The sequence below is a fragment of the Podarcis cretensis genome (genome assembly GCF_951804945.1).
Source record: "Podarcis cretensis genome assembly, chromosome: 5".
Lineage (NCBI taxonomy): Eukaryota > Metazoa > Chordata > Lepidosauria > Squamata > Lacertidae > Podarcis > Podarcis cretensis.
In genome coordinates, this window is record NC_137174.1 from 66,315,309 (window position 1) to 66,342,209 (window position 26,901).

Below are 26,901 nucleotides of genomic sequence, written 5' to 3' on the forward strand. Positions count from 1 at the left end.
TTGCATTAGACTGAGTGACTGGACCAAGGACACCCAGTGTCATTTTCAGGGGTACATGAACAAAAGCAGGGTCAGGGCACGGGAGGCCAAGGACACATAAATGTCATTTTCAGGGGTACATGAACAAAAGCAGGGTCAGGAAGGCTGCATCAAGGAATGTTAGGAAAGTTTTCTCTACGAGAATGAACAAAAGAGGTGGTGTCAGAAAGGCAATACCTCTAGGAGAGTCAGGTAGGTAGCCATGTTGGTCTGACGCAGTTGAAATATATGTATGCATATATATATATATATATATATATATATATATAAAATAAATTTGTCCAGTAGCACCTTAGAGACCAACTAAGTTTGTTCTTGGTATAAGCTTTCGTGTGCATGCATACTTCTTCAGATACATGAAACAGAAGTCACCAGACCCTTGTATATAGTGGGAGGGTGGGGTGGGGTTTTTCTCAGGCAGGTAGTAGATGGGTGATTGACTCAATGGTTATGGTAAACTCTAGGAGTGGTAGGCAAAGGCTTTGTTTTATATGTAGTACGCAAGCAGTTTTAAATTAGGAGTGGACAGATTTCAGACTTATGTTTTTCATTAGAATTTAAATCTACCAACCTGAGCCAAATGTTAAAGGTATACATTAAGAATTCTGAACCCAGGAATTTGTTCTGAGTACTAGATTTGCCATACGTCTTTTCTGAACCACTTAATATAATCCAGAGAGCTACCAGATGATCTACCTTCTGCCCATCCCAATTTGCCTGTTAGATTACCCTTTGCCTGTTAGATTACCCTTTAAGAGTTGCCTGTTAGATTACCCTTTAAGAGTTATTTTCTCATCTTATTTTTGTACACAATTTCAATATGTTTGTAACATCAATTGTTTCTCCAGCTTCCCTCCTTGAGTGGAGGAAGACAGCTAGCTGGAGGATATGCCCCTCCACTGGGGCCGGTAAGAAGTTCCATACATTACATGGTGTATGATGGTGGCGGGCTCCATCAGGGTTTCCAATTATAAATCCTTATTTGGGACTTCACCAGGCCTGCTTAGACAATAGCGTTGTTCATGGTTTTCTTGTGAAAAGTATGTTTTCTACCTCAAAGTTGGTGTCGGTTTCACGGGTGGGTGGCGGCCCTCCAGCGCATAAAACCCCCAGTAGTAATTTGGAAACCTTAATTCAAAACCCTGCTTCAGCTAATCATCTTATGAGGTCTCCTCTACTGTCCTCAGGAGCTTTTATTTCTGTTCCTATATATACAGGGTCGGATTTAGGTTTGAGGAGGCCTTAAGCTACTGAAGGTAATGGGGCCCTTTATATGTCCAGCTGTCCCTTGTCAACAACAAATTGTAGCTGTTTTTTGTCTTGAATATATGCCATATGGTAATTTATGGACCTAATAGGTATCTAAAGCCATTTGCACATGTTGCCATGCAACCAGTCCATGCAGAATGTTGGTGCCCTATATATAGAAATGAGCAGACCAGAGATATTTTAGGGAGCAGGCTAGCAGACGGGCCCCATTACTTACATCATAGGAGCCTACACAACACAAAACACTGTTGCTGTGTGTAGGTTTTATTTTATTTTTTAGCTTATATTTTGGAAATGTACATCCAGTTGCTTTTTCCTTTTAATTTTTTTGGGACCCCCAAGAGTGGGGCCCTAAGCTATAGCTTGTTTAGCTTACAGGTAAATCCAGCAATGTATATATATCTTCATAGTGGGGTGTGAATAATCCCCCGTTTGCCTCCAAGCGAACACTGTTTTGGTAAACAAGGGCCGGGATCAAACCCATCTCCTGGACGTGTGGAGCTGCATTATTTTGAGTGGGACAGGTGTGCGCATTAGATTCCCCACCCCGAGCACTCAAATCTGAAGGGTATGACTTTAAAAATGTCATCTGAAGCGACTCTTTACGGGAGAATAGCAGAGATTACTTCCTAAGCGCAATTGCCCTCCGCATCGATCGGCCTAAACGCAACTAGCTTTCTCCTGCACGGGAAGAGGTTGCCCAGCCCTCAACCGCGCGGCGGAAATCTCCCTTCAGCTTCCGTTTCCGAGGGGGGAGGCGTTTGCCCGAACACCTTCCTCCTCTGAGAGCCTCGCGCCGGAGAGGAAACTTCGCAAGATGCGGGGCGCGCAGCTGGGGCGCTTCTGCGCGCAGGTAGGGAGGAGTCTTGGCGGCAGGGCTTGGCGGTGGAGCTCTGGCCCCGAGGCGACGCGCCCTCACGGGAAACCTAGGCCCACCAGCACAAGCTGATTCGCCGCCCCGTGGCGGATGTGCGAGAGGCTCCCAGCTTCACACGGTGGGAGGCAGCCTGGACGGAGTGGAGCCCAAGCGTTACCTCTGCGCGTTGAGCCTTCCGTTCGTGGTAGCATGCCGACACGCGAGATACACGCGTGTTCTCGTGCCTGCAGCCTGGCTCGTTCCTGCCCTTGCAGAGGCTTTTCTGGCACGGCTCTCATTAGAGTCCGTGGCACTTTGCCCACTTCTCTTTCCGGCCGCCTCTTTAGAATTATTATTTTATTTATTATACATTTGCTTATTGTATACCGCCTTTTCCCCGACAGAGACTCAAGGTGGCTTACAGATAAAATAAGAACAGCTAAATGTTGGTTGGCAAGTAAGGAGGGGAAAAAAGTATATAAAAGAATAATTTCTTGGATGCAAAGATCCAGGTTTGGGGCAAGTACTGTTTGGTGAGAGAACCCAAGCAGAGATCCCAAAATATGCAGCAAATATGATAGGAATTGTAGTCCAGCAACGTCTGGGGAAACAATGGTTTCCCACCCCTGAAGTAAATAACAGCACTTTAATCACTGAATCATTGCAACAAGGGTGTATAGTAAGTTGGTATTGGTATCCCCATGTTGCCTGTGGGGCTAGGATGGCAGCAAGATGGCAGTTTGCCTGAAAGGGCATCTAGTCAATTAATGGCAACTTAGAGATCCCGCCTTTCCTTTTCTGGTTGTGTGTTTTGGTTTGTTTGTGTTGTTTGAAATTTAATGCTTAAGCTTCCAAGTAAACTTTGTGAAAAAAGATGGGACATACAAGCTTTTAAATGGATAAGTAATAGATTAGTTTTCACTGTTATATCCTCCTAAGGTATGCTTAGTGTTTCGTATGTGAATGGCTATCCTAAACTTAACTGGTCAGAAGTAAGTTCCACCAAGTAAAATACGACTTATTCCCAGGTATATACGTCCATAGTACTGTATTTTCTTAATTTGGAAAAAAATGGCCATGTCTTTAACAATACAGTACAGTGGTGCCTCACAAGGCGAAATTAATCCGTTCCGTGAGGCTCTTCGTATAGCGGTTTTTTCGTCTTGCGAAGCAAGCCCATTGACAGTTTAGCGGATTAGCACTATTAGCGGCTTAGCAGTTTTTAGCGGATCAGCTGATAAGCGGCTTATCAGCGGATCAGCTGATAAGTGGCTTAGGGCTTAGGAAAAGGGGGGAAAAAGGGGGGAAACCCGCAGGAACTCGCAAGACATTTCGTCTTGCGAAGCAAGCCCATAGGGAAATTCGTTTTGCGAAGCGCCTCCAAAACGGAAAACCCTTTCGTCTAGCGGGTTTTCCGTCTTGCGAGGCGTTCGTCTTGCGGGGCACCACTGTAGTTAATATAGTTTAGAATTGCCAGTCTGTAAGCATGAATTGGTTAAACCACAGAGCCTAGGACTTGCCGATCAGAAGTTTGGCAGTTCGAATCCCCGCGACGGGGTGAGCTCCCATTGCTCGGTCCCAGCTCCTGCCAACCTAGCAGTTCGAAAGCACCTCAAAGTGCAAGTAGATAAATAGGTACCGCTCCGGCAGGAAGGTAAACGGCATTTCCCTGCGCTGCTCTGGTTCGCCAGAAGTGGCTTAGTCATGCTGGCCACATGATCCGGAAGCTGTATGCCGGCTCCCTCGGCCAATAAAGGGAGATGAGCGCCACAACCCCAGAGTCGTCCGCGACTGGACCTAATGGTCAGGGGTCCCTTTACCTTTACCTTTAAGCATGAATTGGAGGTGTTGGAAACTGCCTTTTAAAACCATCTTCAGCTACCATTGTTGTAAATCCGCATTGTGATTTTTGAGAACATACTACTTTACAGGATGGTGAGAGCTGCTTTGAAACTGGTGCTTTGCAAGTGTTGGCTAACAAATGATCTGAGATGGATCAGCAGTGTAAGATTCATTGTATTTGTTACTTATACCAGACCGGATTGAGTTTTGTATATAGTAATCCATGACCCCTTTTATGATTATAAATAAAGATTATTATTTGTCTTCATGGTGCTTGTGGGCATCACTGTAGTGCAAACACTGACAGAGTAAATGACCACCATGGACTCATACTACTAGTCTGATGGCTTGAAAAACTTGTTAGAATGACTGTGTGGTTTCATTTTTGCAAGGATGCTTTGGTCCCCTAGTTCTGATGCCTAACGTTTTCTGAACAACACAATACAGTGGTACCTCTGGATGCGAACGGTATCTGTTCCAGAGCCCCATTTGCATTCTGATCCTGAAGTGAACGCAACCCGCGGGTCGCGATTCGCCGCTTCTGCGCATGCGTGACATCATTTTGAGTGTCTGCGCAGAAGCGAGCAGTGAAAACCGGAAGCAACGTGTTCCATTACTTCCGGGTCACCGTGGAGTGCAACCCAAAAATGCTCAACCTGAAGCAACTTTAACCCGAGGTATGACTGTAATTTATAATATATTAAAATTTGTTGTCTGTTCCTTTAGGTCTTGCAGAAGCACAAATTTGTCCCCTTTGCCTGTCGCTCTATCCAATTGTCTTATCTGAAGGCATCACCACTTGCCTTTCTATGCTCTCTTCAACACCTGGGCTGCAGATTGACTGGCACCAGTTCTTCTGGACAAAGTGAAGCAAATGTGTCCCATGGAAGCTGTAAAACAGACACCAATGAAGCCTCTCAGAAGTTTCTAGAGAGTCTTGCTACTTCCCAAGTAGAGCCAGAGAGACCAGCTGATTCAGATCTCCTGAAGCTGGGGAAGGTGGCAGATCCATTCTTGGCCATGGGACTAAGCCCTGCTCAGATAACACACTTGTTCAGCTTGCAGCCATATGCACCTCCTCAGCTCAGGTTGGCTGTCGTTTCAGAGCTCCTTCTTCTGGGTTTAAGCACAGACGCCACACTAAATGTCTTACAGAAGAGCCCTGAACTGCTGAGAATGTCATCCAAACATATAAAGGACCGTGCAGATCTGCTGAGGAGGCTGGCGTTCAAGGAAGGTAATGCTATCTCTGTGCTATGCAATCAGTGGAACATCTGTACTGAATTGTGTGCTGTGGGCCATACTGGATTTTTGTAACCCTGTTTGCAGCCTGTGAGCATTATCTTTAACTCTTCTAGTGGGCATTATATGGAATAAATGACAGAAAATCTGATCTCTAGGAAAGGGTGCAAATTAAGTTGCACATGCAGTGATAGGAACCATGGCTCCATTATGTTGATAGAAATATATGTTCATCGATCACTTTACACACCACAGATTTAGATAGTCTTTTAAAGAAGATTAGATCCAGCTGTGAAAGTTTGGCCCACAATTGTAGGTGGAATGTAAAGGTCAAATCTGCATCTCCAGGTGCTCCCAGATGCTACAAATACAACAGAAAAGGGAAAGTTTGAAACTGAATTGCAGATTTTAAAAGTGCTTGCATGATAAAACTTGGGTTAGAAAAGGATGTAAAAGCATAATTTTTCCTTTCAAGCTTTCTTCTAGCCCTCCAAATTTGTTTTATATGAAAAAGTTGTATTTCTCCGTCTAAAGAATTCCTTCTGTATTGTTAACCATTGTTTCATTTCCTTTTTCATTTGCTCCTCAGTGTTTCCTTTATTCCTGCATTGTGCAGTTGCAGTACATACACATGCAAATGCACAAAGTTCTGCACAATAAATAATGAGCCAGACATATACTCAGGAAACATTTTCAGCCTGAAGGACTGGGTGGCTGTATGTATAGCAGGTACACAGGGAGTACTGAGGAGCAAACCAAAAAAGTAAGCCTAGGGTATGATTGTTGATGTCTTTTTCCTCTTTATTTTAACAGTGGGCCTTAACCATATGGCAGTTCATTTCCCAAGAATTTTTACCTTGCCACAAAAGAGAATTGAGGTCGTAGAGAATCTCCTCAAAGAAAAATGCCTTTTCTCTGTGCAGCAGATATCAAAAATTCTGCAAACATGCCCAAATATTTTGCTGGAGGAGCTAGGTGATGTGGAATACAAATTCCAGGTAATGTATACTACATTATATTTTCAGAAATTCATAATAGACAGTTTCTGTATATCAAATATATAGTGTTAGTGCACATTCCCAGAGTGGATTAGCTGGTAGGCCTCCAGTCGCAGTAGATCCCACTCACAGATCTTCCAAAGACCAAAGATACGTTTTAGTAGGGAGTTTCCATATAACTCATTTTTTAGAATGTGCTTTAAAAATAGGATCTTTTCTTTCCCCTCTTCCAAATACTGATATAGATAATGAAAGCTAGAATAAACTTTGCTTTTGTGCCTCCCATTCCATTGATTTGTTTCTAGAATCTCTCATGTGGGCCCTGAGAAATGTAACATTTGACTTTCCTCAGCTATCTAATGGACATGCTTTTGAATTTATTGCATTAAAGGCTGTGACTTCATATCTTTGGGTCACATCAAGTGACGGTCGTTTGCTTGCACAACATAAGCCTGCTTGTGCAATGACATTTCAGGTTTCCCCCTCCTCCTGCAGCTCCCATGCACCCTGGGATCTGTTCGACCCACTCAAGATCTGGGAGGGGTTGCTGGGCTGCAAGGGGAAGAAGAGAAGAAACCATTTTGCAGACACACACCCATCCATGCTGTGCTGTATCTCACTCTTAGTTTTGTATGGAATTTCTCTGGATGGCTACTCTTGTCTCAACCTTTGTTGCCACAACTTCTTAAGGACTTCAGATGTTTTTCCAGTTTTAGGGGGGAAACATGAAATCCAGTGGCACTGGTGTTAGTGAACTAGTAACCTCCTTGATTTGACTATACAGTGGTGCCCCGCAAGACGAATGCCTCGCAAGACAGAAAACCCGCTAGACGAAAGGGTTTTCCGTTTTGGAGGTGCTTCGCAAAACGAATTTCCTATGGGCTTGCTTTGCAAGACGAAAATGTCTTGCGAGTTCCTGCGGTTTTTCCCCCCTTTTCCTCCCCTTTTTCTAAGCCGCTAAGCCGTTTAACAGCTGATCCGCTAAGCCGCTTAACAGCTGATCCGCTAAGCCGCTTAACAGCTGATCCGCTAAGCCGCTTATCAGCTGATCCGCTAAGCCCCTAAGCCGCTAATAGCGCTAATCCGCTAAGCTGCTAATGGGCTTGCTTCGCAAGACGAAAAAACCGCAAGATGAAGAGACTCGCGGAACAGATTCTTTTCGTCTTGCGAGGCAGGAAAAGAGGCACAGTAGAGAAGCAAAGGTAAAGATCCCGAAACACGTTTAGCCAAATAATAAACCCTTTCCAGCCCTTGGTTCACAGTCTAGCATCGAATATTGATAATATCTTATTCAAGGTTTGATTCCTTCTTCTTTTTCTCAGTTTGCTTATTTCAGGATGGGGATTAAACACAGAGAAATCGTGAATTCTGGTTTGTTCCAAGCATCACTGGCTGAGATAAAAAACCGGGTTATTTTCTTGGAGCGGTTGGGACTCTTTCAAACTCCTGACAAGAAAGGACAGACCCAGGTTGTCAACCCCAAACTGAAAGGCATAATCAGAGCTTCTGAAAGTGACTTTATAGAAAAAATGGCCTGTTCCTCATTGGAAGAGTATAATATATTTAAGAAATTGCTGGCCCGTGAAGAAGAACGGAGGCGGAAAGAGGAAGAAGCGGCAGAGAAAAACGATCTCTCAGATTCAGAGAGTGATGGCGAAGGGTCTGATTCAGACTAAGTACATAAAATTAAAAAATCTCTGAAGTTTGGTACTGGTATAATCTATTCAAGTCTAGAACATTGGCTTGAACATTGGGGAATGAAAATGCATCAGTTGTGTAAAAATGAGAGGTGGTGGTCAATAAGGGTAAAGTCTACTCAGCAGCTGTGTAAAAGCAATGGAACCCAAAATGTTTGTGATCTCCTGTCATTACTTTGGCTTGTTCCTTTAGAACCACTGAGAATCGTGGGGTAAGCTTGAGGTGGGAGTTCTCAAGTTGGACTGCGGAATTCCTCTACACCAGGGTCTCTCCCAACAAGGTCATGGATTATGGAAGTCTAAGAACATGTGAAGAGCCACAGGTTACCCACCTCTACTCTAGAGGATAAGAATGCACTTCTTTTTAAGAATGGCAACAATTTTGTTTTTCTCTGAGGGACTTGAAATAGGCAATGCTAGGGATGGATTGTCAAGGATGAAATGCAGGCTGTGAAATAAAAAGTCAGATGTTGTTCTCAGAACAGAGAAGTAGGTGTTATGGGTTCTGTGAAGCAAAGCATAGATAACGATTTATGGGAGAGGAAATGTGGGCCTAGGTGCAGTTTGTAAGCAGAAATTTCATGCTCAGGATAGCAAACAGGTTTTGCTGGTTGTTGGTGGCTGACAACTGCTATAATTGTTGGTAAAGGAACAGGATTTTGGTAGCCAACTGGCATCCTCACGTATTCTTAAAGAAAGCAGACTAGCTTTTAAATAAATTGTATTTTAATCTAAAATGCAAAACAAAATAACTTTGACAGAATAAAATCTTTTTTAGTTTATTGCTGCATTATATATGCCTCAATCTGGCTATAAAATACTGACTTGATACAGACTGTTCTACTTTAGACTGTCCCTGGGGGGAAAACCAGTGTTGCTGTGCGGCAGACAAGAAACTGGCTTTGAAGACCTCTCACTATTTTTGTCAGTTTACTGGGCCTGGAAAAATGTGCTATTTAGCTGACGGGATTACTACCCCTTTCCTCCCCCACCCCCTTTTTTGCACCTTGGAAGCTGTATTTTTAATAGTGAGGTTGCCTCCATGTACCCTCAAGCCAATTAAACTGAAGCAGTTGGGATTTTAGTGCTTGTAAGTAAGACCGGAGACAAAACGTTGTAGCAGGTGGAGTGCTTCTGTTCAGTATTCCACCTCTTCATTCCAATTCTCCCCTCCCATCAGCATTGTGTGGCCTCATGGCTGTTTTGGGGTTCTGTCCATTTTTAGTCATCCCCCCCATATGATTTTATTTTTGTACTTTTGCAAACCATTAAGTCCCCCCCCCCCAAGCCTGGTGCTGTTTTGGCTACATAAGCTGCTCACAACCTGAACATCAGAAACAGAGGGCATGATAAATTCTCTACTTGCTAATGAAACATGAAAATGCATATTTTCTCAATGCCTAGGTTCATTGTGGCAGTACATGATTGGCTGCTCAGACAAATCAGTGCTTAAAATGCTAGAAAAGCTTAAAACGTAGTTTTAACACGACTCCGACAATGCAATCTGTGGTCCTTTGGTGTCGTGTCTACTCTTGCCAATCTATACAAGCTAGGCCTTCTTAAAAGTTCTCCTGAAGAAGCCTTCCCTGAATGAGAAATCCAGATTTCTATTTCTTTTCATAAAACGGCAAATTACAGAACATCCAACCGAAATGCTACAATTTGCAATGAGGAGAGTTTGGAGATCTTGTATTAGTCATATTAAGTATATGATTTTCTCTTACAGCCCATGCCTTTTGAGAAGGCTTGTAGTGAAAAATGCAGTTTCTGTGGGGAGGGGGATTCTTTAGCTAATACTGCTGCAAAACTTATGTAAATAATTGGAATAAACCTAAATGTTTATTGGTTCCAGTGAGCCCTTCTCCTAGAGGTTATCCTTTTGTGATATCTGTGGGAAGGGCCTTTTCCTGCTGGGAATGGTTGGTGCTATCTTTTGCTGAAGAAACTATATATACAACTCTTTAAGGCTGCCAGGATTAGCTTTCTAGGGAACAAGGCTGCTTTCCCCCACTTTTTTTTCTTTTTTGCAATTGCCGATTGGGCTGCTAGAGAGCTACCAGCACTTGTGGGAATAATAATAGGTAAACTGTAATTGAACCTCTGGCTGTATTAATTTATAAAATATACAGTGTATGTATATTAAACACAATTTTATATTTAGTCATACAAATTCGCAAATCTAGGAAATATTAAGGCTCCTTGAGTAGCTGGCCATTCTTGGGAGCTGTAGCAAGTGAACATCTGGGAAGAAGGAAGAAATGCTCTGCTATTTTTCCTCCATTGGCATCACAATCCTGACTTAAATAAGAAAGCAATCTATTTACCCTTCATAGAGTGGTTAGAAGGGTTTTCAACTTTTTTTAATTATTAAGGCATGGCATTTTCTAATCACTTTATGGAATAGCATGTCCACAGGCTGAATAACTAAAAGCCTGTTTGATCTGTTGTTGAAAATGGATATAGACGTCTAGCTTCTGCAGCCCTTTCCCCCCTGCTCTAGAATAACTTTTGAAATGCTAGTAATTTGTTAGCAATAAAAAGGCACAGCAGTAGCTGGCTGTCAAATTTGTTGCTTTTCATTAACTAATCTTGCAAAGGGAAAAACAAAGGAAAAGAACCTAGTGTTTTTTTAAAAGACACACTGTTTGCAAGTGGGAGTATTTTAGACTTGTGATTAGCTTTGAACATCAAATTTTATGCCAGGGAGGTTCTCCTTTTGGTTATAATCCAGAACATTTGTTTCAGGGCTTGTTTTTCTTTTAAGGTAGTCCAGTGGCCACAGATTATATAACCAGTATCTCCATCACTGGTGAAACTTTAGGCTCTGCCCTTGCGGCAAGTGGCCCATAATAGACTTCAATCCTGAGAGAGACTTTTCTAACATGTCACTCATCTTGTATAAATTCAGGTGCTATGAAGAAAGGTAAGCGGACCCTTATAATCCTGCCAAAGAGAGAGGGATATGGCTATTTGGTGAACACCTCCTGAACAAGGCAAAGGAAGAAAAGTCCATAGATCTTGCTGGAGGGTCTCTCCTTTTTTCCAATCCAGTTAGAAGAAATGTTGAGTGTTCTGGAACCTACAAAGGAAAAATAAAACATGATAGCTAGCATTTAGATTATGTGCGCATGCATAAAACACAGGTACAAAGATTCTTTTCTTCCTCCATTTCACTGCTAAAAAGTTTATTTCACTTGTGTTAAAAAGTTAACAAGCAGATTTACTCCTTATTCATATTTACACTGAACTCTTTAGTAAAATGTCAAAGTTCCACTGGTGAGCAGATCCTTGATATTCCCACAGCAAGGAGAATCCTGGTGAGGAATTCTGTTGGTATAGCTTTGGGATCCATTACTGAAATTTTTTATGGAGGGTAGAGAGACACAGTCTCACTGAAAGAGCTTTGAAAGAAATGCTGCTTTCAATGAGCAGAATCAAAAAATGCTAAAGGCTGCTTCTGACATTTCATTCCTCAGCATGTGTAGGGAAGTAGGCAGAAAACTGGTTGACAATTATCTTTGTAATGTAGAAAGGTCAGGCTTAAGTGTCAGATACGTATAAACACTCTCGAGGTGTTCTCTGAAATTTTCTGAGATTGTCATGTCTGAGCCTTCTGGTACTAAAGACGCCCAGCATCTGCTTAGAATAAACGATCAGGGTGCTGTTTTCTTTGTCTCACCTATACCTTTCATGAAATCTTCTGAGGTAGTCCATAATCACTGCCACTTTTCCTTTAGTAGCAAGCTACCTACCCATCAGTATTTTGAAGTTTTCTGCCAGCAAAGAGACTGCTCCACCATAGATGGAGCAAGATCCAGTTGCTCAGCCCTCCTCACCTCAGTAGGCCTGTGGCCTGGTGACACCAAGGAAAAATAAAGAATGATAGGGGCGGGGGGGCGGGGGGAGAATGTTGCCTGAAGATACCTGTCACCAAGTTATATTTTTATTATATGTGCAAATCTTTCATAAGCTACTTTGAGAGCCTCTTGGGATACTTTAAATAAACAAATCAATCTAAATAAATAAAGCATTTGTTCACCATTATGATGCAGTTAGGGACGTGGGTGGCGCTGTGGGTTAAACCACAGAGCCTAGGACTTGCCGATCAGAAGGTCGGCGGTTCGAATCCCCACGACGGGGTGAGCTCCCGTTGCTTGGTCCCTGCTCCTGCCAACCTAGCAGTTCGAAAGCACCTCAAAGTGCAAGTAGATAAATAGGTACCGTTCTGGCAGGAAGGTAAACGGCGTTTCCGTGCGCTGCTCTGGTTTGCCAGAAGTGGCTTAGTCATGCTGGCCACATGACCCGGAAGCTGTACGCCGGCTCCCTTGGCCAATAAAGCGAGATGAGCGCCCCAACCCCAGAGTCTGCCACGACTGGACCTAATGGTCAGGGGTACCTTTACCTTTATATGATGCAGTTAGAGAACACCCACAATATCCTCAGCTGTGGGAACTTTTCAAAAGGAATTTGCTACAAGTAGCAGGACAAAGGATATGCCCCACCCAGCGAGCTTCTAGATAACTTGTTCCTTACAAGACCCCTAACTCTAGCAGGGCTGGTGAAGCTATGGTCCTCAGCTATTGTTAAGACTTCAGCTCCCATCAGCTCCAGGAAGCAAGGTTAATGCTCAAGGATGGGAGTTGCAGCCAACTACTGAAGACCCACAGATTCCTCAACCCTGTTCTGTGGTTTATCCAGCACAGAGGTTTATGGAGCCCTCATTCCCTATATTTTCCTGCAAAGATACTTACTATAAGGCTTCAGTGTCTGTTACTTTGTTTTCTGAAACAAACAAGAGAACGTTAAATCTATAAAACATTCAAACATACTCTGCTTGTTCTGAATGCTACTTTGCTCCAGCAGCATGTTGGGCAATGGCAGCAGAATTAAAGTAGCAATAATATTGACTGAGTAAATGATCACAGATTTAAACACTCCAGCGGTCTAAACAACCCATAAGTTAACATCAAGATTAGATGGTTGCTGCTAACCTAAACCATCAGTAATGTCAGAAATCAGGAGTTGGATATTGCATTCCAAGGGTTTCCCCCACAGCAATGACTTCCCACAAAGCCACCAACATTCCTTTACCTGCTGTGTGCCTTATTTGAAACAGTGCTCTCACAGCTCTCCTTGTAGCAGACATCCTGGTGCACTTTGTAGATCTTCTTGTATCTACCACAACAGCAAATGCAAGTTAAGAGTAGGAATGATGAAAAGTCTGCTTGGCTATAGTTGAACATAGGGTTGTGAACCTCTCACATAGCTTGGACCTCCCTAATTTCCACCAACATTCCTACTTTGACAGAGAAAACTCCAGCACTAAAATGGACATTTGTATATCCTCAAGTTCCTATCTTCCCCCAAGTGCCTGCCCCTCCAAAACCACCGGCAGCCAAATTATGAGTTCCTCACCATTCCCTGAGTTGCTCACCATTTGCATCATTCATGATCTATCACATCTTAGAAGCTGCACAGCAATCACATTCTGCAACCATTTGTGTATGTCTGCACTACAAACTTCAGTTGGCTTACTGTCTGCGTTTATTCCTGCCTCTCTAGGATCCTAGGAACCATTTTTTTAATAGAACAGGGAATATTTAATTCACAAAATTCTTTGTATTTTCAGATGTTCATGTACTTTTAAATTATATTCCTGTGTATGGGGATTAATAGCAGGACAACAAAAATGGAATGTACAAGGCCCTATCTATCAAAATGGGACTGAGAGCTAATTTGATCTCTGAATTAATGTTCTGTGAGACAGTACTTACAGATAATGACAGACACCTCCTTCCCAGACTGGAAAGGATTTGGTTTCTGAGTAAAGCCGAGTACAAGACAGAGGCACCTTCTTGCAGGCTGAAGAGAGACATTGGCATGGTTAGAGAAGGAGGGAGGACTATAATTAGCAGAGAGAGATATTTCAAGTCCAATTTCTAAGCATTGTTAAATGTTCCTATTATTCAAAGGCGGGTTGACTTAGAACCAATGCCTTCTAAATACATTCCTGCCCCAAGTGCTGGTGAGTGAAGGGAGATAAGCAGACTCATTAAACCAACAGTTTGGAAGGAGAGAGCACTCTATTCCCATAACCAAAGAAATCTTGACGTCTTCAGTAAGCACCAGAAGTTCAACAGGGAAGAGGCCTGTCTCAGCTAAACTGGAGTAAAGGTAAAGGTAAAGGGACCCCTAACCATTAGATCCAGTCGTGGCCGACTCTGGGGTTGTGGCGCTCATCTCGCTTTATTGACCGAGGGAGCCGGCGTACAGCTTCCGGGTCATGTGGCCAGCATGACTAAGCCGCTTCTGGCGAACCAGAGCAGCACATGGAAACGCCATTTACCTTCCTGCCTATTTATCTACTTGCACTTTGACGTGCTTTCAAACTGCTAGGTTTGGCAGGAGCAGGGACCGAGCAACGGGAGCTCACCCTGTCGCGGGGATTCGAACCACCGACCTTCTGATCGGCAGGTCCTAGGCTCTCTGGTTTAACCCACAGCGTCACCTGTGTCCCTCATTAGCTAAACTGGAAGGGAGCTCCATAAAACTGGGCCCTCCATCCTGAACACATGGCTCCTTATAGATACAAGCTATGCATCTGAGCCACAGGGGACCACTAACAGCGACCCCTTCAAAGACCTCAGTGATCAAGCAGGAATCTAAGGTATCAGGCAGTCCCTGAATTACCCTACACTCAAGTTGTTAAGGGCCTTGTAAATTAATAACGAACCTCGAACCTGTTCCCAGTATCCTATGGACAGCCAGCCCAACCTTTTGAGCACTGAAGTTATCTGCTTGCAGTGGTCTCTCCTCATCAACAAAGAGTACAAGAATAGCCAACTAGAAACCAGGGAGCATAAGAGTACTCTCCCATCCTTTGGTTTCCAGCAACTGGTATTCAGAAGCATTGCTGCCTCTAGCTGTGGAGGTACAGCATGCCTAGTAGCATAGGTGCCAACTCCCTGGGTGCCTGAGCACCCACAAAATTCCCCATGAAGGGGCTGTGCACCCACAGATTTTGGTGCCAGGGTCATTCATGCTGCATGGCACCCACGGCCCTGGGCACCCATGGCAGGGGGGCCAAGCTGACACTCCTGCCTAGTAGCCACTGATAGCCCTCTCCTCCATGAATTTGTCTAGTTCTCTTTTACAGCCATCCAAGTTGGTGGCCATCACTGCCTCCTGGGGGAGCAAGCTCTGTAGTTTGACTATGCACTGCACGAAGTGTTTTCTTTTATCAACAGCCTGGGTGCAGCGTTTTGCACTAGCTAGAGCCTCCAGAACAGGCCCAGGGTAGTGCATTGTGATAATTGAGCCTTGATGTTACCATTGCATGAATTACTGTGGCCAGACTAACCCTGTCCACAAACAGCTGTAGCTGTCATGCGAGCTATGGCTGGTAAAAGGCACTCCTAGCCACTGAGGCAACCAGAGCGTCCAGACAAAGATGGAACCAGAAGCACCCCAAAACTATTCTTTCTGAGGGAACTCCATCCAGAACAGGCAACTGGCCGGTCTCCCAGATACAGGAACCACCAACCCACAGTGCCTTTGTATGGCATACACACTGGGAAAATGGAGGTTGCCCACTTGGTTGCAGAGTGTAAAGTCTGGAATCAGAGTTGCTCTTCTACTTGCAGTAGAGCAGGAAAAACTGGGTGCTACTAATATTCACATGTTTTTAGTTGTTTTTTAAATTTTAACTTTTCTAATTGTATTATTTTATTACTTCACCGTTTGATGCCCTGGGCTCCTTTAGGAGGAAGGTCAAGATTGACTAAACAATTAAAAATCATCCACAACTGGAAGCACCCATAGTATCATACTGTTAGGAGAGTCCAGAGAAGCCTGTGTTGTTTTTAACTCACCTAGTTCACATTGTCTGCCCTTGAATCCAGGATTGCAATCGCAGTGATAAGACTCTGGGCCAGCAACACAGGTCCCCCCGTTTTGGCAGAAGTTTATGGAACAGTTCTGCTTGCCACCTGGTGATGAAAGGGATAATAATAATAATAATAATAATAATAATAATAATAATAATAATAATACCCTGCCCTCCCTGGCCAGGGCCAGGCTCAGGGCAGCTAACACCAAATATATAAATTACAATAAATAAATTACAAATATAAATTACAATAAAATATAATAGAGAACAACAACAAACAATTAAAATATGGCTTAAAATACAGCTTAAAAATGCAGCCTCATTTTAGTAGTAGCCCATAAATCAAGACCATAAAGGGAAGAAGCATCAGATATTCACCCAAGCCAGCTATCTATGCTGGTCCTACATGAGCCAGCAAAAAAGCCAAGGGAAAATTTATATGGCTGCATAAAGGAAGATATCCTGGAATTTGCACTCAACAGTTAAAGCATGCATCAATAGTACTTCCAGGCAACAGGCAGAGTACTATGTCTTACTTATGTTAGAAAGGAAAATGGGAGCTAGCATTCAGATTTGAGAGTAGGTGAATCAAAGGCAAGTTGCTTAGCTTTCTTCTCAGTTACTTGCAAGTATGTCTGTCCTGTGTACAGGAGTGAGCCATGGGATCCTGCAGGGGCGGGGAAACTCCTCGGATGGTTCATTATTATGTGAAATCTTTAGGTGAGGGTGGGACTTGTCAACTGCACTCATTTACTGTAGCCAACCATGCAAGTGCCCAAGCTGGGATCATGAGTTAGTCCACCAAGCCAGAGAACAACCTTGTATATGACTAGTTTGCCCACATGCTGGTTGGAAAAAAGCAGGAGTAAAAAAAAGTGTTTGAGAAAGTAAAAAGTCTTTTGCGCGCACACACTCTTCTATTGTGGTTTTTTTAAACAATACAAAACCTATTTCCTAGAGGTGAAAAGTGCAGTGTAACGTACACATCATAAGCAGCAATCCCTAGTTCTTAGTTACTGGAAAGATTCTCCCCTTGCTCCAGCTATAAAACTTAGGACTGTCTGTGAAGTGTCCCCGAGATAACTTGTCGCCTAAAACAATTTTCTTGCAGAAAAAAACAGTATTCAAGAAGTGCACTTTATTGTTAATGACAAATACATGTGCACATCCTTACATGTGTCTCTATTAAAACAGAAGCTTATTACTGTTTAACAGGCTATGCATAATTTTATCTTGCTGTTCCTTTCTATATCCCTGTGAACGTCACTACTGATCAGACATGGCCCATTTTTTGTTCGATTTGTTAGTGTAGTTCATGGTCCACATGGCATCCCATCAGGGTATATACAGAGACCAATACTCAATCCCTGTGCATATTGTTCAGGATTACACATACAGCAGCAAGATAGCCTCCTTTAACCTCCTTAGTGTTATGCCTACAAAAATGTTCTAGACAATATATATATATCTGGATTGAGTAGTAGTTAGCTCATGATCCACTGTTCAATTCACAGCAGTGAGATCCTATCAAAGAACACTAGACTAGACTGACAGGTGGTTTAAGTAGCAGTGAGAGTATATGACAAATAATAAAAAGGAGAGAAGTTCTATCTCTAGCTGGGCTCATCCAGCAATTACTATTTCTTTAGAACAAGAGAGTAATCCTAATTATTATCACAACAAAGCTATTTCTCCCCTAAAGTGCCTGTTTCTTGAGGTGTTTCTCTGATGGAAGGTGGATGGCAACCCATTTATGGAATTCCCCTGTTGCAAACATTGTTATTCTTTTGGTGTCAGGCAAAGATGTTATCCAAGGCTTTTAAGTGTGTTTTCATTTTTAGCAGACATATTTTATTTGTGCGTTTTATTTGTGTGGCCTTGTACCATCTTTGACTTCTGGATTATTCCAGAGATGCTCGTTATCTCTTTAAACTTACTTTCCCTCTTGCTGTTCTCAGGTTCTGATAGGTGCAGTGCCTGGCTGACCTGTTTGGTTGATTCCTCCCCATTTTCTTCCACTTTCATGGGAGCCTCAGGTTCTAGAAAAGGAAGCCAACAATACCTTAGCCTGAGGTTTAGTGCACCGCTAGGAGACAAAGAATACAAGTAGGGAGGATGAAGGGCACTTACGTGTTCTTACAGTGACAGATCTACTGGGCAAGTTGCTGAATTTAGTGGTGATCCTCCCTCTGCCATCCACTAGCTCTGTAAACCTTTAAAAAGAAAAAAACACTTGGACATTCTCATTTGTGATACAGTGTCAGCTGAACTGACATACTCCGATTTCAGCACCTCATGAGTCACAATGTGTAATCTGCTTTGTTTTGCATGGCAACTGAGTCCCATTCTTTACCTAGGTGCTTGTGAGGGTTCCTCAGGGGCATTGTGATCAGCAAGCAGACGCAGTTCTGGCAGGAATGCCGGGGGGACCCGGTTTCTCAGCACACGGGGATGCCCTGTTTGGCTCCAGCGCCTTTCTGGGGTGCCATCCTTCTGCACTGCAGACCAGAGAATATCATGTTTTACTGGGACTGGGTGAATCATGCCAGCTTTAATACAGCTACACCAGCTCCTTCTCCAGGTACAATTTAGGGTACTTCTATTGACCTATAAAGCCTTAAATGGCTTAGGACCCAAGTACCTCAGGGACTGCCTCTTTCCACTTGAACCTGCCCACATAATAAGATCTTCCTTGGAGGCCCCTCTCCAGCTGAATCTCCCACTCCCTTAAAAAATGTTTACAGCAGTGGTTGTGTAGCTATGATTAGGCTTTGGTGCGGTGGTGGTGGTAGTTTTATTTCTCAATGACCATGCTCCCACACCAACAAAATAGCAGACAGCACAGTACTGTGGGAATGGGTTAAGTCCTCTGAAGGTCACAATTCTAATTGGATTCAGCCCTCTTCCTTGGCTGATTTTTTTTGTTGAAAAACCACAATTTACTTGCTCTCTTAATATCTGCAAGGATATTAAATTCAAAATGAGCAAAAGCAAGGGGGGTGTTAAAGAGGACCTTTCTAATTTTGTAATTAATTGTTTCTTGCTCACTCACATATCCCCAGGGCAGCAGCATGTAAAATGGATATTCTCTGTTCTCGCTTAGAAAATTCCTCATCACAGAGAACATTATCTTTTGCTGTAGATGGATCTCTCTCTCTCCCTCTCATGATATGATGATATGTTGAATATACATGATGACATCCTAAGAGGCTAGGGCCCACATAATGTCATATTACAAAAGAAACAAAAGGCTTGCAGGAAGCTATGAACATGGGGAATGGGAGGCTGGACTTACAGGCCGTAATGTACAGGTGGGCAGGCTCGCTAGTTACTTGTCCTTGATCTGTGTTTTGAACAGCCATCACTGATAAGCGATATCTTTGACCTGGATTCAGGTCACGCACTGTGTAGGAAGATAGCTTCCCATTGGGCACATAGCGGCTCTTCACACTTTGACTGGTGGTGACATTGATGATGTAACCTTCCACTGTGCCAACCAGGGGCTGTTCCCAGACCATCTGAACAGAGGTGGCTGTGACTCTGGATGCCGTGAGGTTTCTAGGAGGAAGAGGTCCTGTTCAGGGAGAAGGAGGAAGAGCAATGTGGAATTCCTTTCAATTGCACTTTATTCTTCTTATCCGCTGGGCAGTTGAAACAAGGGCAGGGAGCCCTTGGAGGCAAAACTGTTCTCTTTCCACCATGCTTTCTCAAATGGTTAAACAATAGTGCCCTCTTACCCTGCTGCAAGCCTCTGGGTGGCTCAGTTGTTATTTGGCCATTGGGATTCTACCAGGAAACAGGCATTGCGTTCCCAGAGAAGAAAGCGAAACTGTTCAGAGACATGGGGGCCAAGGAGGGACTGTCATAGGCACTATCCAAAGGATGCCTGTAACAGCTCTGCAGAGAGAAAAAAACCCTCTAGCACAGAACTGCTAGTTGCACTTGCAAAAGGAAGTTTCCAGATTTAGCAGGTACCTCCTTAAAGCGCTTCAAAAATCTAGCAAAAAAAGTTTGATAGTTGCAGTTGTGCAATATTAAATATAAAATGGACATATACACACATGTCTATTCTGAAGATATATTAATGAAAAGTAGTATGGTACATAGCCTTATAGGAGTTTGTTGTTAAATAGGACTCTTGTACCTGACTCTCCCTTAAGCATTTTGAGCTCCAACTCTGAACCTAATGCTGAACCCAACTCTGAACCTAATGCTCAGGCCAAGTACGATTCACCACAGGGGAAAAAGTGCTTTTAAAAAGTTGGTTAGTGGGCAATAAAGGTGGGGTGGCAAGAAGCAAGTCGGGGAATTTTCTATCAAACTCACGTGTCCACACGTAGACGGGTGCAGTAGCAAAGCTCTCAGTGGGATGGTCTTCTGCACTGAGGCCACTCAAGGTCCACATGTGAATAAGATACTTCTGCCCTGGCTGAAGGTCCCTGTTGGAAGATTAGATACGCTGGGTAAGTCTCAGTCAGATGCTATGATTTGGGAACAAAGAACAAGCTTATTGACTGCTGCTGAGTCAGAGACTTGCATAAACTACCCACTCAGATAGAAATGTGAACAAATATCTACTGCACACAGAGAGCTGTTGAATGCATGAGGCAAATACCTGAAAGCAATGTCAATTCCAAATTCCTTTCCGTCCCATCTGAGCCTCAAATTCTTTCTAATTGAAGAGTCTCAAGTTATACCTCGGAGCTCAGGGCAATGAAATAAGCTGGGAGATGGCTTGAACGCAAGTGGAAGAAAACACTGGTGAGGGCTCATCATCTAGCCTAACAGCAGTAGTGAAGGCAGCAAAGAAGTCATCTACTGCTGCCTCCACTGCATCCTCACTATGCCATCTGGCAGAGCTTTTCCAGATAGTACAGTCTGGCCCAAAGGAAGTAGCAGAACCGACAGTAGCTCACTGTGACTTGTTTGCAAAGCATTTTGAGGATAAAATCAATTGACTCCGCTCTTAGAACAGATAAATCTCAAGAGGTCCCCAGAGTACAGTCTAGTCTTGTTGTGTTGAATGTGTTTCATGTGTTTCATTTGGTAAGGCTCAAGGATCTGGACAAGGTGTGTGGATCCATCAGGGTGACCACTTGCACTCTGGACCCTTGTATCTCTTGGCTGATAAAAAAGTAGCAGCTGCCTGGGCCAGAGAGGTGATTAATGCCTCCTTGCAAAAGGGGGTGGTCCCTGCCTGCTTGATAAAATCTTAAGTCATTACTGACCAGTTGCCACTCTCCCTTTCTTGGTTAAGGTTATTGAGCAGGTGGTCACAGACCTGATCCAGGCACTTTGGGAGGAAACTGATTTTCTAGATCCAGTTCAATCAGGGTTTTGGCAAAGAAACTACCTGGTCACCCTTTTTGATTATTATCTCTGGCAAGAGAAAGACAATGTCCCTGTTAATTTCTCCTTGACCTCTCAGTTGCTTTCAATACCATCAACCATGGTAACCTTCTGGAGCAGCTGCCTGAGTTGGTGGCACTACTTTGCAGTGGTTCTGGTTCTACTTTGATTATCATTTCCAGAGGATGATATTTGGGGAGTGCTCTTCAGCCCCTTGGAGGGTTCCTCAGGGTTCAATTTTATCCCCCATGCTGCTTAACATCTACATGAAATTGTTGAGTGGGGTCACCTGATGCTTTGAAGAATATTGTCAAACATAACTCTACTTCTTACACCTGTATATGTGGATGTGCTGGACTGTGGTTTTGCCTTGATTCAGATAAGACTGAGGCACTGTTAGTGGGCATTTCCCTAGACCAAATGGATGGGAAGTGGCATGATCTTGATGTAGCTACATACCCTCTGAAGGGGCAGGTATATAACTTGGGGGTACTTCTGGATTCATTGCTGTCGCTTGCGGATCAGGTAGCCTTGGTGGTGCGGAGTGCCCTCCACCAGCTTGGTAGCACAGCTGCACCCCTATCTGGACAGGGATAGCCTAAATTCTGTTGTCTATGCTCTGGTAACCTCTAAGTTAGATTACTACAACACATTATACATGGGCAGCTTCTGAAGACGGTTTGGAAACTTCAGCTGGTACAACATTCAGCAACCAGGTTGCTCTGTAGGGAAAACTGTTTCAGCATTATAACACCAATTCTGGCTTGATTGCATGGGCTGCCGATTAGTTTCCAGGCCCAATTCAAAGTGCTGGTTTTGACCTATAAAGCCTTAAATAGCTCAGGACCACAATGGAAACCAAGGGAAGGGAGAGTGCTCTTGTACTGAGTCCTGCTTGTGGGTTTCCCACAGGCATCTGGTTGGCCACTGTGAGAACAGGATGCTGGGCTAGATAGGCCAGTGGCCGAATCCAGCAGGGTCTTTTTATGTTCTTCATTGCCTCCCAGCACCACTGACTGGATAAGTAACAAGCCACCACCTGACCTACTTTCATTCACCATCACCTCCCTCCCTCCACCCCCAGGAAGTCTCTTGCTTCTTGCTCACCAGAATGTGTATTTTGTCACTGTATTGTTTAACTCCACAGCACGATCCTCCACATCATCCGGCTGCCGTATGGACACACGCACCTTGCTGACCGTGGCGTACTTGAGCCTGTGGAGAGCCCATTGCACAGTAATGGTTGTAGCAGTCACATTGGCAATTTCAAATCCCTCCACTGGGTGAGGTCCTGGCAGGATGAGAGAGGGGAAACGCAGGAGGCGGTTACGACTCACCCCACTTGACAGTGACACACTCACTTGATCCTCATGGGTGAGCCCTGCCCCGCTGGAGGCCTCCTTCTCATCTCAGTAGTTTCCTACAGAAGAAAAGGGTCAGTCTGGGCTTTCTGGCAGGACTTCTACAGCAGAGGGCTCCCTCCCTTACTGGGAGTATAGGACATGACATCTTGCAACCTCATGGGACCCTTCTTTGCATTCAAGGGTCACCCATAAGACACCATATGGCACAGTCACTTAGTAAAGTTGGTGTTGCGTAGTGGTTAGTGTTAAGGGTAGGGCCTGGGAGACCATGGTTCAAATCCCCACTCAGACATAAAGCTCACTAGGTGATAGAACCATAGAGTTGATGTTGGACCAGTCATAGTTTCTCCAGGTTGCTGTGAGTATAAAATGGAGGAGAACCAGGCATGCCACCTTGAGCTCCTTAGCCCACATGGATGGCAATACCTAGGAAGGGTGAGTTATGCTTCCCATGAAGCAGAGTCCAATACAGCTAACCCCTACCTAAAAGAGCTTTAATGCCAAATCACACAGAGGATTAGCATAGCCAGGATAAACCTACAATTTATAGAAACCACAGAATGCCCCAGACATCAAGGTAGGCTCTCTCAGCAGACACTGCCACCATACTTATTCAAAGCATGATTTCTTCTATTTACAGGCTCCATATAACCTCATAGTGGTGAGGGAGATGAAGGGCTTGCTATGTATGAACCATGTACAGCGTTTGGCTTGTTTTTGACTGGTAACAGCAAGATGTTCCTGTGAATACGCTAAGTGATTTGTCAAACTGAGATCTGCCGATGTGGTGTTACCAACTGATTGCCCAAGAGCATTAAAAAAAAAGCTCGATGGTATAAATGTGAACTAAGGCTCCGTCCAGATGGGCAGCTTCCTGTGTGGCCAACTTAATGCTGTAGGACTAAAGCAGAAGTGAGTAGGAAAGTAGTTAAAAGCAAAGGGTGCTAACTAGTATGGGAGTAAGACACATCATATGCATGCAAATATCCCACAAGCTATAGAAGGAGTTAGAAGGCTACAGAAGAATGCATATGGCAAATCTCCAGCACTGTTTCCTATAAATTATCTGTGCACCAGGATTGTTCAGTCAGTATCACTCAACCAATCCTGCTAGTTCCGTCATGTGAAACAGTACAATCCCCATCCCATTAAGGTTGACAAAGTGGCATAACTGACATGGGGGAGAAACCACACTTGCATATGGAAATGCCTAAAGTAATGGATTGTTACAGGCTAAACTGACGATGGACAACTACCAGTGAAGCCTTTTCCATATAATTCTTAAAGGATTACAAAGCAGCAAAAGTCTCTGATGGTGAATGATGGGAGACTCTCAGCTCCCTCAACAGTTCATGGGATATACACATTAGTTATAGCAAGGAGGTTTTAAGCAGGCTTCCTCAACCTCGGCCCTCCTGATGTTTTGAGACTACAATTCCCATCATCCCTGACCACTGGTCCTGCTAGCTAGGGATCATGGGAGTTGTAGGCCAAAAACATCTGGTGGGCCAAGGTTGAGGAAGCCTGGTTTTAAGCATAATGTGTGCTCTGTATTAAAGGCCTCCAACTTCAGCTGGTTGACAAGAAATATGTACAGCACAATAGAAGAAGAGATTGGCGCAATGGTCTATCTGGTTCTTTCGAAACAGTGAGCATCACTAAGAATTTCAGAGTAAAATAATAACAGTTATGCAATAAATCTACCCTCAGGGTGGTTTCTTTCTGGCTTTATCAGTTCATGCCCTTGAGGCAGAGATATTTTCCCTCCTCTAGGAAAAAAAGTCTATTGTTTGCAACATCTCTCAGGGCAGCCTCATTACCTAATATAAAATTTCTGCTTCACCTCTCCTTTTGCTTTTAATCATTATCTTGTTGCAGGTTATAAGAGCATAAAATCCTCTTCTTTCATCAGGTTTCAATATGCTGTCTTTCAATTTTACTGAATGCTCCTTGCATGTTTTGTTAAAGTCTAGAGAGGCGTTGGTGGGGGGGGAAGCATTCAGTAAAATTGAAAGTCGGGGGGGGGGGAGTGCAAGCAGATCTTCCCCAAGATCATTTGTCATTTTGTTGGCATCTGCTTCCCTACCAAAAAAAGAAATTCAATCATACTCTCTGATTAGATGGAATTTCCCTTGCCCGCCAGGACTCTACTTTGCGCAAACATACATTCCAAACGAGCATCACTATACAGTGGAATTATCCACTGTTGTGATTCCACTATATTTTTTATTCCTTTTCTTAGAAATTCTATGCTTAAAAAAAGATAAATAAAAAAGCCAGCTATTACATATAGTTCAGAGACCACTACTGATGGCTTAGCGGAGAAAGCTAGGCATAGAATGCTATCAGGGCACAAGCACTTTAACACCTTGTTGGGGGCATTTCAAACACCACTAGAAAAACCCAAATACCCACCATCTATTAGTGGTCTGAAGATCTTACGTCCATTTTGACATCTGAACCTATCTTATAATCAACAATCTCATTTGGACACCAATTTCAATGGCTTATATAAATGCATATGTTTAAATAAGTCTGATGCATCATTCTTAACTTTTTAATGGATTGTTGGATTCTTCATGTTAATGGGAATGGCTCTTGCATTTCCCCCTTCGTTTTTTTCTCCTTCTTCCTTTTACAATATTTGCTATGCACCTAAAGCAAAATCCAAGCAATTTAGCCTCTTCTGGACTCTATTACATCATTATACTTAAAGGATTAGTAGACACTGAGAAACAAGATGTTCTTCTACAAATGTTTCTCGAGTGACAATTGTGTGGGGTGTGGCAATTGTTTTGTTTCGGAGATGCAACTTCCACTACATATTTCTTTTTAACAGCAACTTTTACTTCTATAGATGCCACCGCAGGAGAACAAGTACCGGGGGTGGAGGAGTGGAAATTCATGGGTGCAGGCCAATGTTTTTGTGTTTTGAATATATAAACTTAATTTGTTGTGTGACAGCAATGACACCGGATTGGTAGGGAAGAAACTCCTCTTATAAACAAAAGACATTGTGCTCTGTTGTTCCATATTGCTTGGGAAACGTGCTGTGTGCCTCTATGGGTCTGAAAGAGACCTGCAAACACAGTTGCCTCACTGCTGGAGCCAGGCATTTCTGCACCCACCACTCTATCCCGCTGAATGAGCTACTCACTAGTACGAGTGACGAGCATGACGGGCCTGCTGATATCATTCTTGTTGTTCGATTTGCGTTTGACTGAAAAGACAGAAATATTGTAGGCTTTGCCGGAGGCTAGTGCCCGCAAATGGTGGGCAGCACGGCTTCGGTCCACATAATCAGTCCAGCGGTAAGAGCCGTCGAAGGATACGTACGTCACGGCGTAGCCATCAATCATTTGCTTGGCAGCCGGGTCCATGGGAGGGCGCCAAGAGATTGTCAGCCCTGTCTCCTCCACCTTTTCCACCTTTAATGACGTTGGTGGCAGCAGCTCTTCAGGGTGTCAATGCAAATGAAAGAAAAGGAAGCATAATACATGTTAACAAACAGAATTATTGCCCTCCCTCATCTCATTATCGTATTTTTCATACAAGAGGAAGCAGGTAAGGCAGCCTTCCCCAATCTTGGGTCTCCAGTTGCTGTTGGATTCCAACCCCCATCATTCCCACCCAGCGTGATCAAGAATGATGGGAACTGAAGTCCAATAATACCTGGGGACCCAAGGTTGGGGAATGCATAGTTTATGATTAATATAAACTTAATATATTAAGGCAAGACTGGCAGAATGCTAGCATTAAACATGCTGTGTTTCAAATATGGAATTCTGAACTGCATTAACTTTCATAACTTTTTTGAGGGGATACTGAGTATGCAGATCTGCAAAGAGAATCCACATCACATGGTGCATTATGAGCACAACAGATGGGAATGTGCTCATCTACTTTGCCCCAGTGGGAACAAGTTCTTGATGAGCATTCATACTGGGTAGTAATGCTACAGCAAGGTTCTGTGGGCCCTTGGCTCCCATTAGTTTACTCATTTGACTCTTAAGATCTAGCACTGGATCCTTGAATGATATTCTCTTCTGGTTTCAGTTCAGTTCAACTGGACAAGAATCACCAAAGTAACCCAACTTTCAACAAACATATATGAAGCCTTTCACAGCTTAGGACCGGTTTACTTCTGGGATTGCCTTACACCATATATGCCCATTCAGCTGATTTGATCTGTGAAACTGGCAGTGTTAAGGTGCCATGTAATACTTGTTCTGCATTTTTAAGAAATTGGTCTTTTCATGTGGCATCACCTACTACACTTTAGAAATCCCTGACTATTGACATCTGGCAGGCACATTCACTTTATTCTTTTCTTTTTGGTGCCTGATGGAAACATTTT

At 43.5% G+C, this 26,901-nt stretch overlaps 2 protein-coding genes across 5 annotated transcripts in view; one reads left to right on the forward strand and one right to left on the reverse strand.

The window, feature by feature from the left end:
* Positions 1-2,052: 2,052 nt before the first annotated feature.
* MTERF4 (mitochondrial transcription termination factor 4) lies at positions 2,053-11,899 on the forward strand. Of its 3 annotated transcripts, XM_079978502.1 has the most exons (5): positions 2,181-2,843; positions 4,733-5,243; positions 6,062-6,246; positions 7,569-7,922; positions 10,852-11,899. In XM_079978502.1, the coding sequence occupies exons 1-4, from the start codon at positions 2,739-2,741 to the stop codon at positions 7,920-7,922; spliced, it is 1,155 nt and encodes a 384-aa protein (XP_079834628.1). In that variant the 5' UTR covers positions 2,181-2,738; the 3' UTR covers positions 10,852-11,899. The 3 variants fall into 3 exon arrangements, with proteins under 3 accessions (XP_079834629.1, XP_079834628.1, XP_079834627.1); XM_079978503.1 differs by lacking the exons at positions 2,181-2,843; positions 10,852-11,899 and adding an exon at positions 2,053-2,161 and having other exon boundaries at positions 7,569-8,725; XM_079978501.1 differs by lacking the exon at positions 10,852-11,899 and having other exon boundaries at positions 2,182-2,843; positions 7,569-8,725.
* Positions 8,707-26,901, reverse strand: part of SNED1 (sushi, nidogen and EGF like domains 1) — a 71,205-nt gene continuing 53,010 nt past the window's right edge. For both annotated transcript variants that reach the window (XM_079978495.1, XM_079978496.1), the window contains 12 exons: positions 25,702-25,998; positions 22,288-22,471; positions 20,158-20,270; positions 19,127-19,405; positions 18,185-18,329; positions 17,962-18,044; positions 17,769-17,870; positions 15,815-15,931; positions 13,718-13,805; positions 13,035-13,118; positions 12,695-12,725; positions 8,707-11,022 (listed from right to left, as the gene is read on the reverse strand). In XM_079978495.1, the coding sequence (XP_079834621.1) occupies positions 12,704-12,725; positions 13,035-13,118; positions 13,718-13,805; positions 15,815-15,931; positions 17,769-17,870; positions 17,962-18,044; positions 18,185-18,329; positions 19,127-19,405; positions 20,158-20,270; positions 22,288-22,471; positions 25,702-25,998 (1,514 nt within the window). In that variant the 3' untranslated portion in view covers positions 8,707-11,022; positions 12,695-12,703. The remainder of the gene's footprint in view (positions 11,023-12,694; positions 12,726-13,034; positions 13,119-13,717; positions 13,806-15,814; positions 15,932-17,768; positions 17,871-17,961; positions 18,045-18,184; positions 18,330-19,126; positions 19,406-20,157; positions 20,271-22,287; positions 22,472-25,701; positions 25,999-26,901) is intronic.

Bases quoted from the DNA above. Each gene is read 5' to 3' on its own strand.
- MTERF4 (XM_079978502.1), top strand. From the start codon at position 2,739: ATGATAGGAATTGTAGTCCAGCAACGTCTGGGGAAACAATGGTTTCCC. The intron at 2,844-4,732 runs GTAAGTTGGTAT...CTGTTCCTTTAG, and splicing joins CATTGCAACAAGGGTGTATA to GTCTTGCAGAAGCACAAATT. The intron at 5,244-6,061 runs GTAATGCTATCT...TTATTTTAACAG, and splicing joins GAGGCTGGCGTTCAAGGAAG to TGGGCCTTAACCATATGGCA.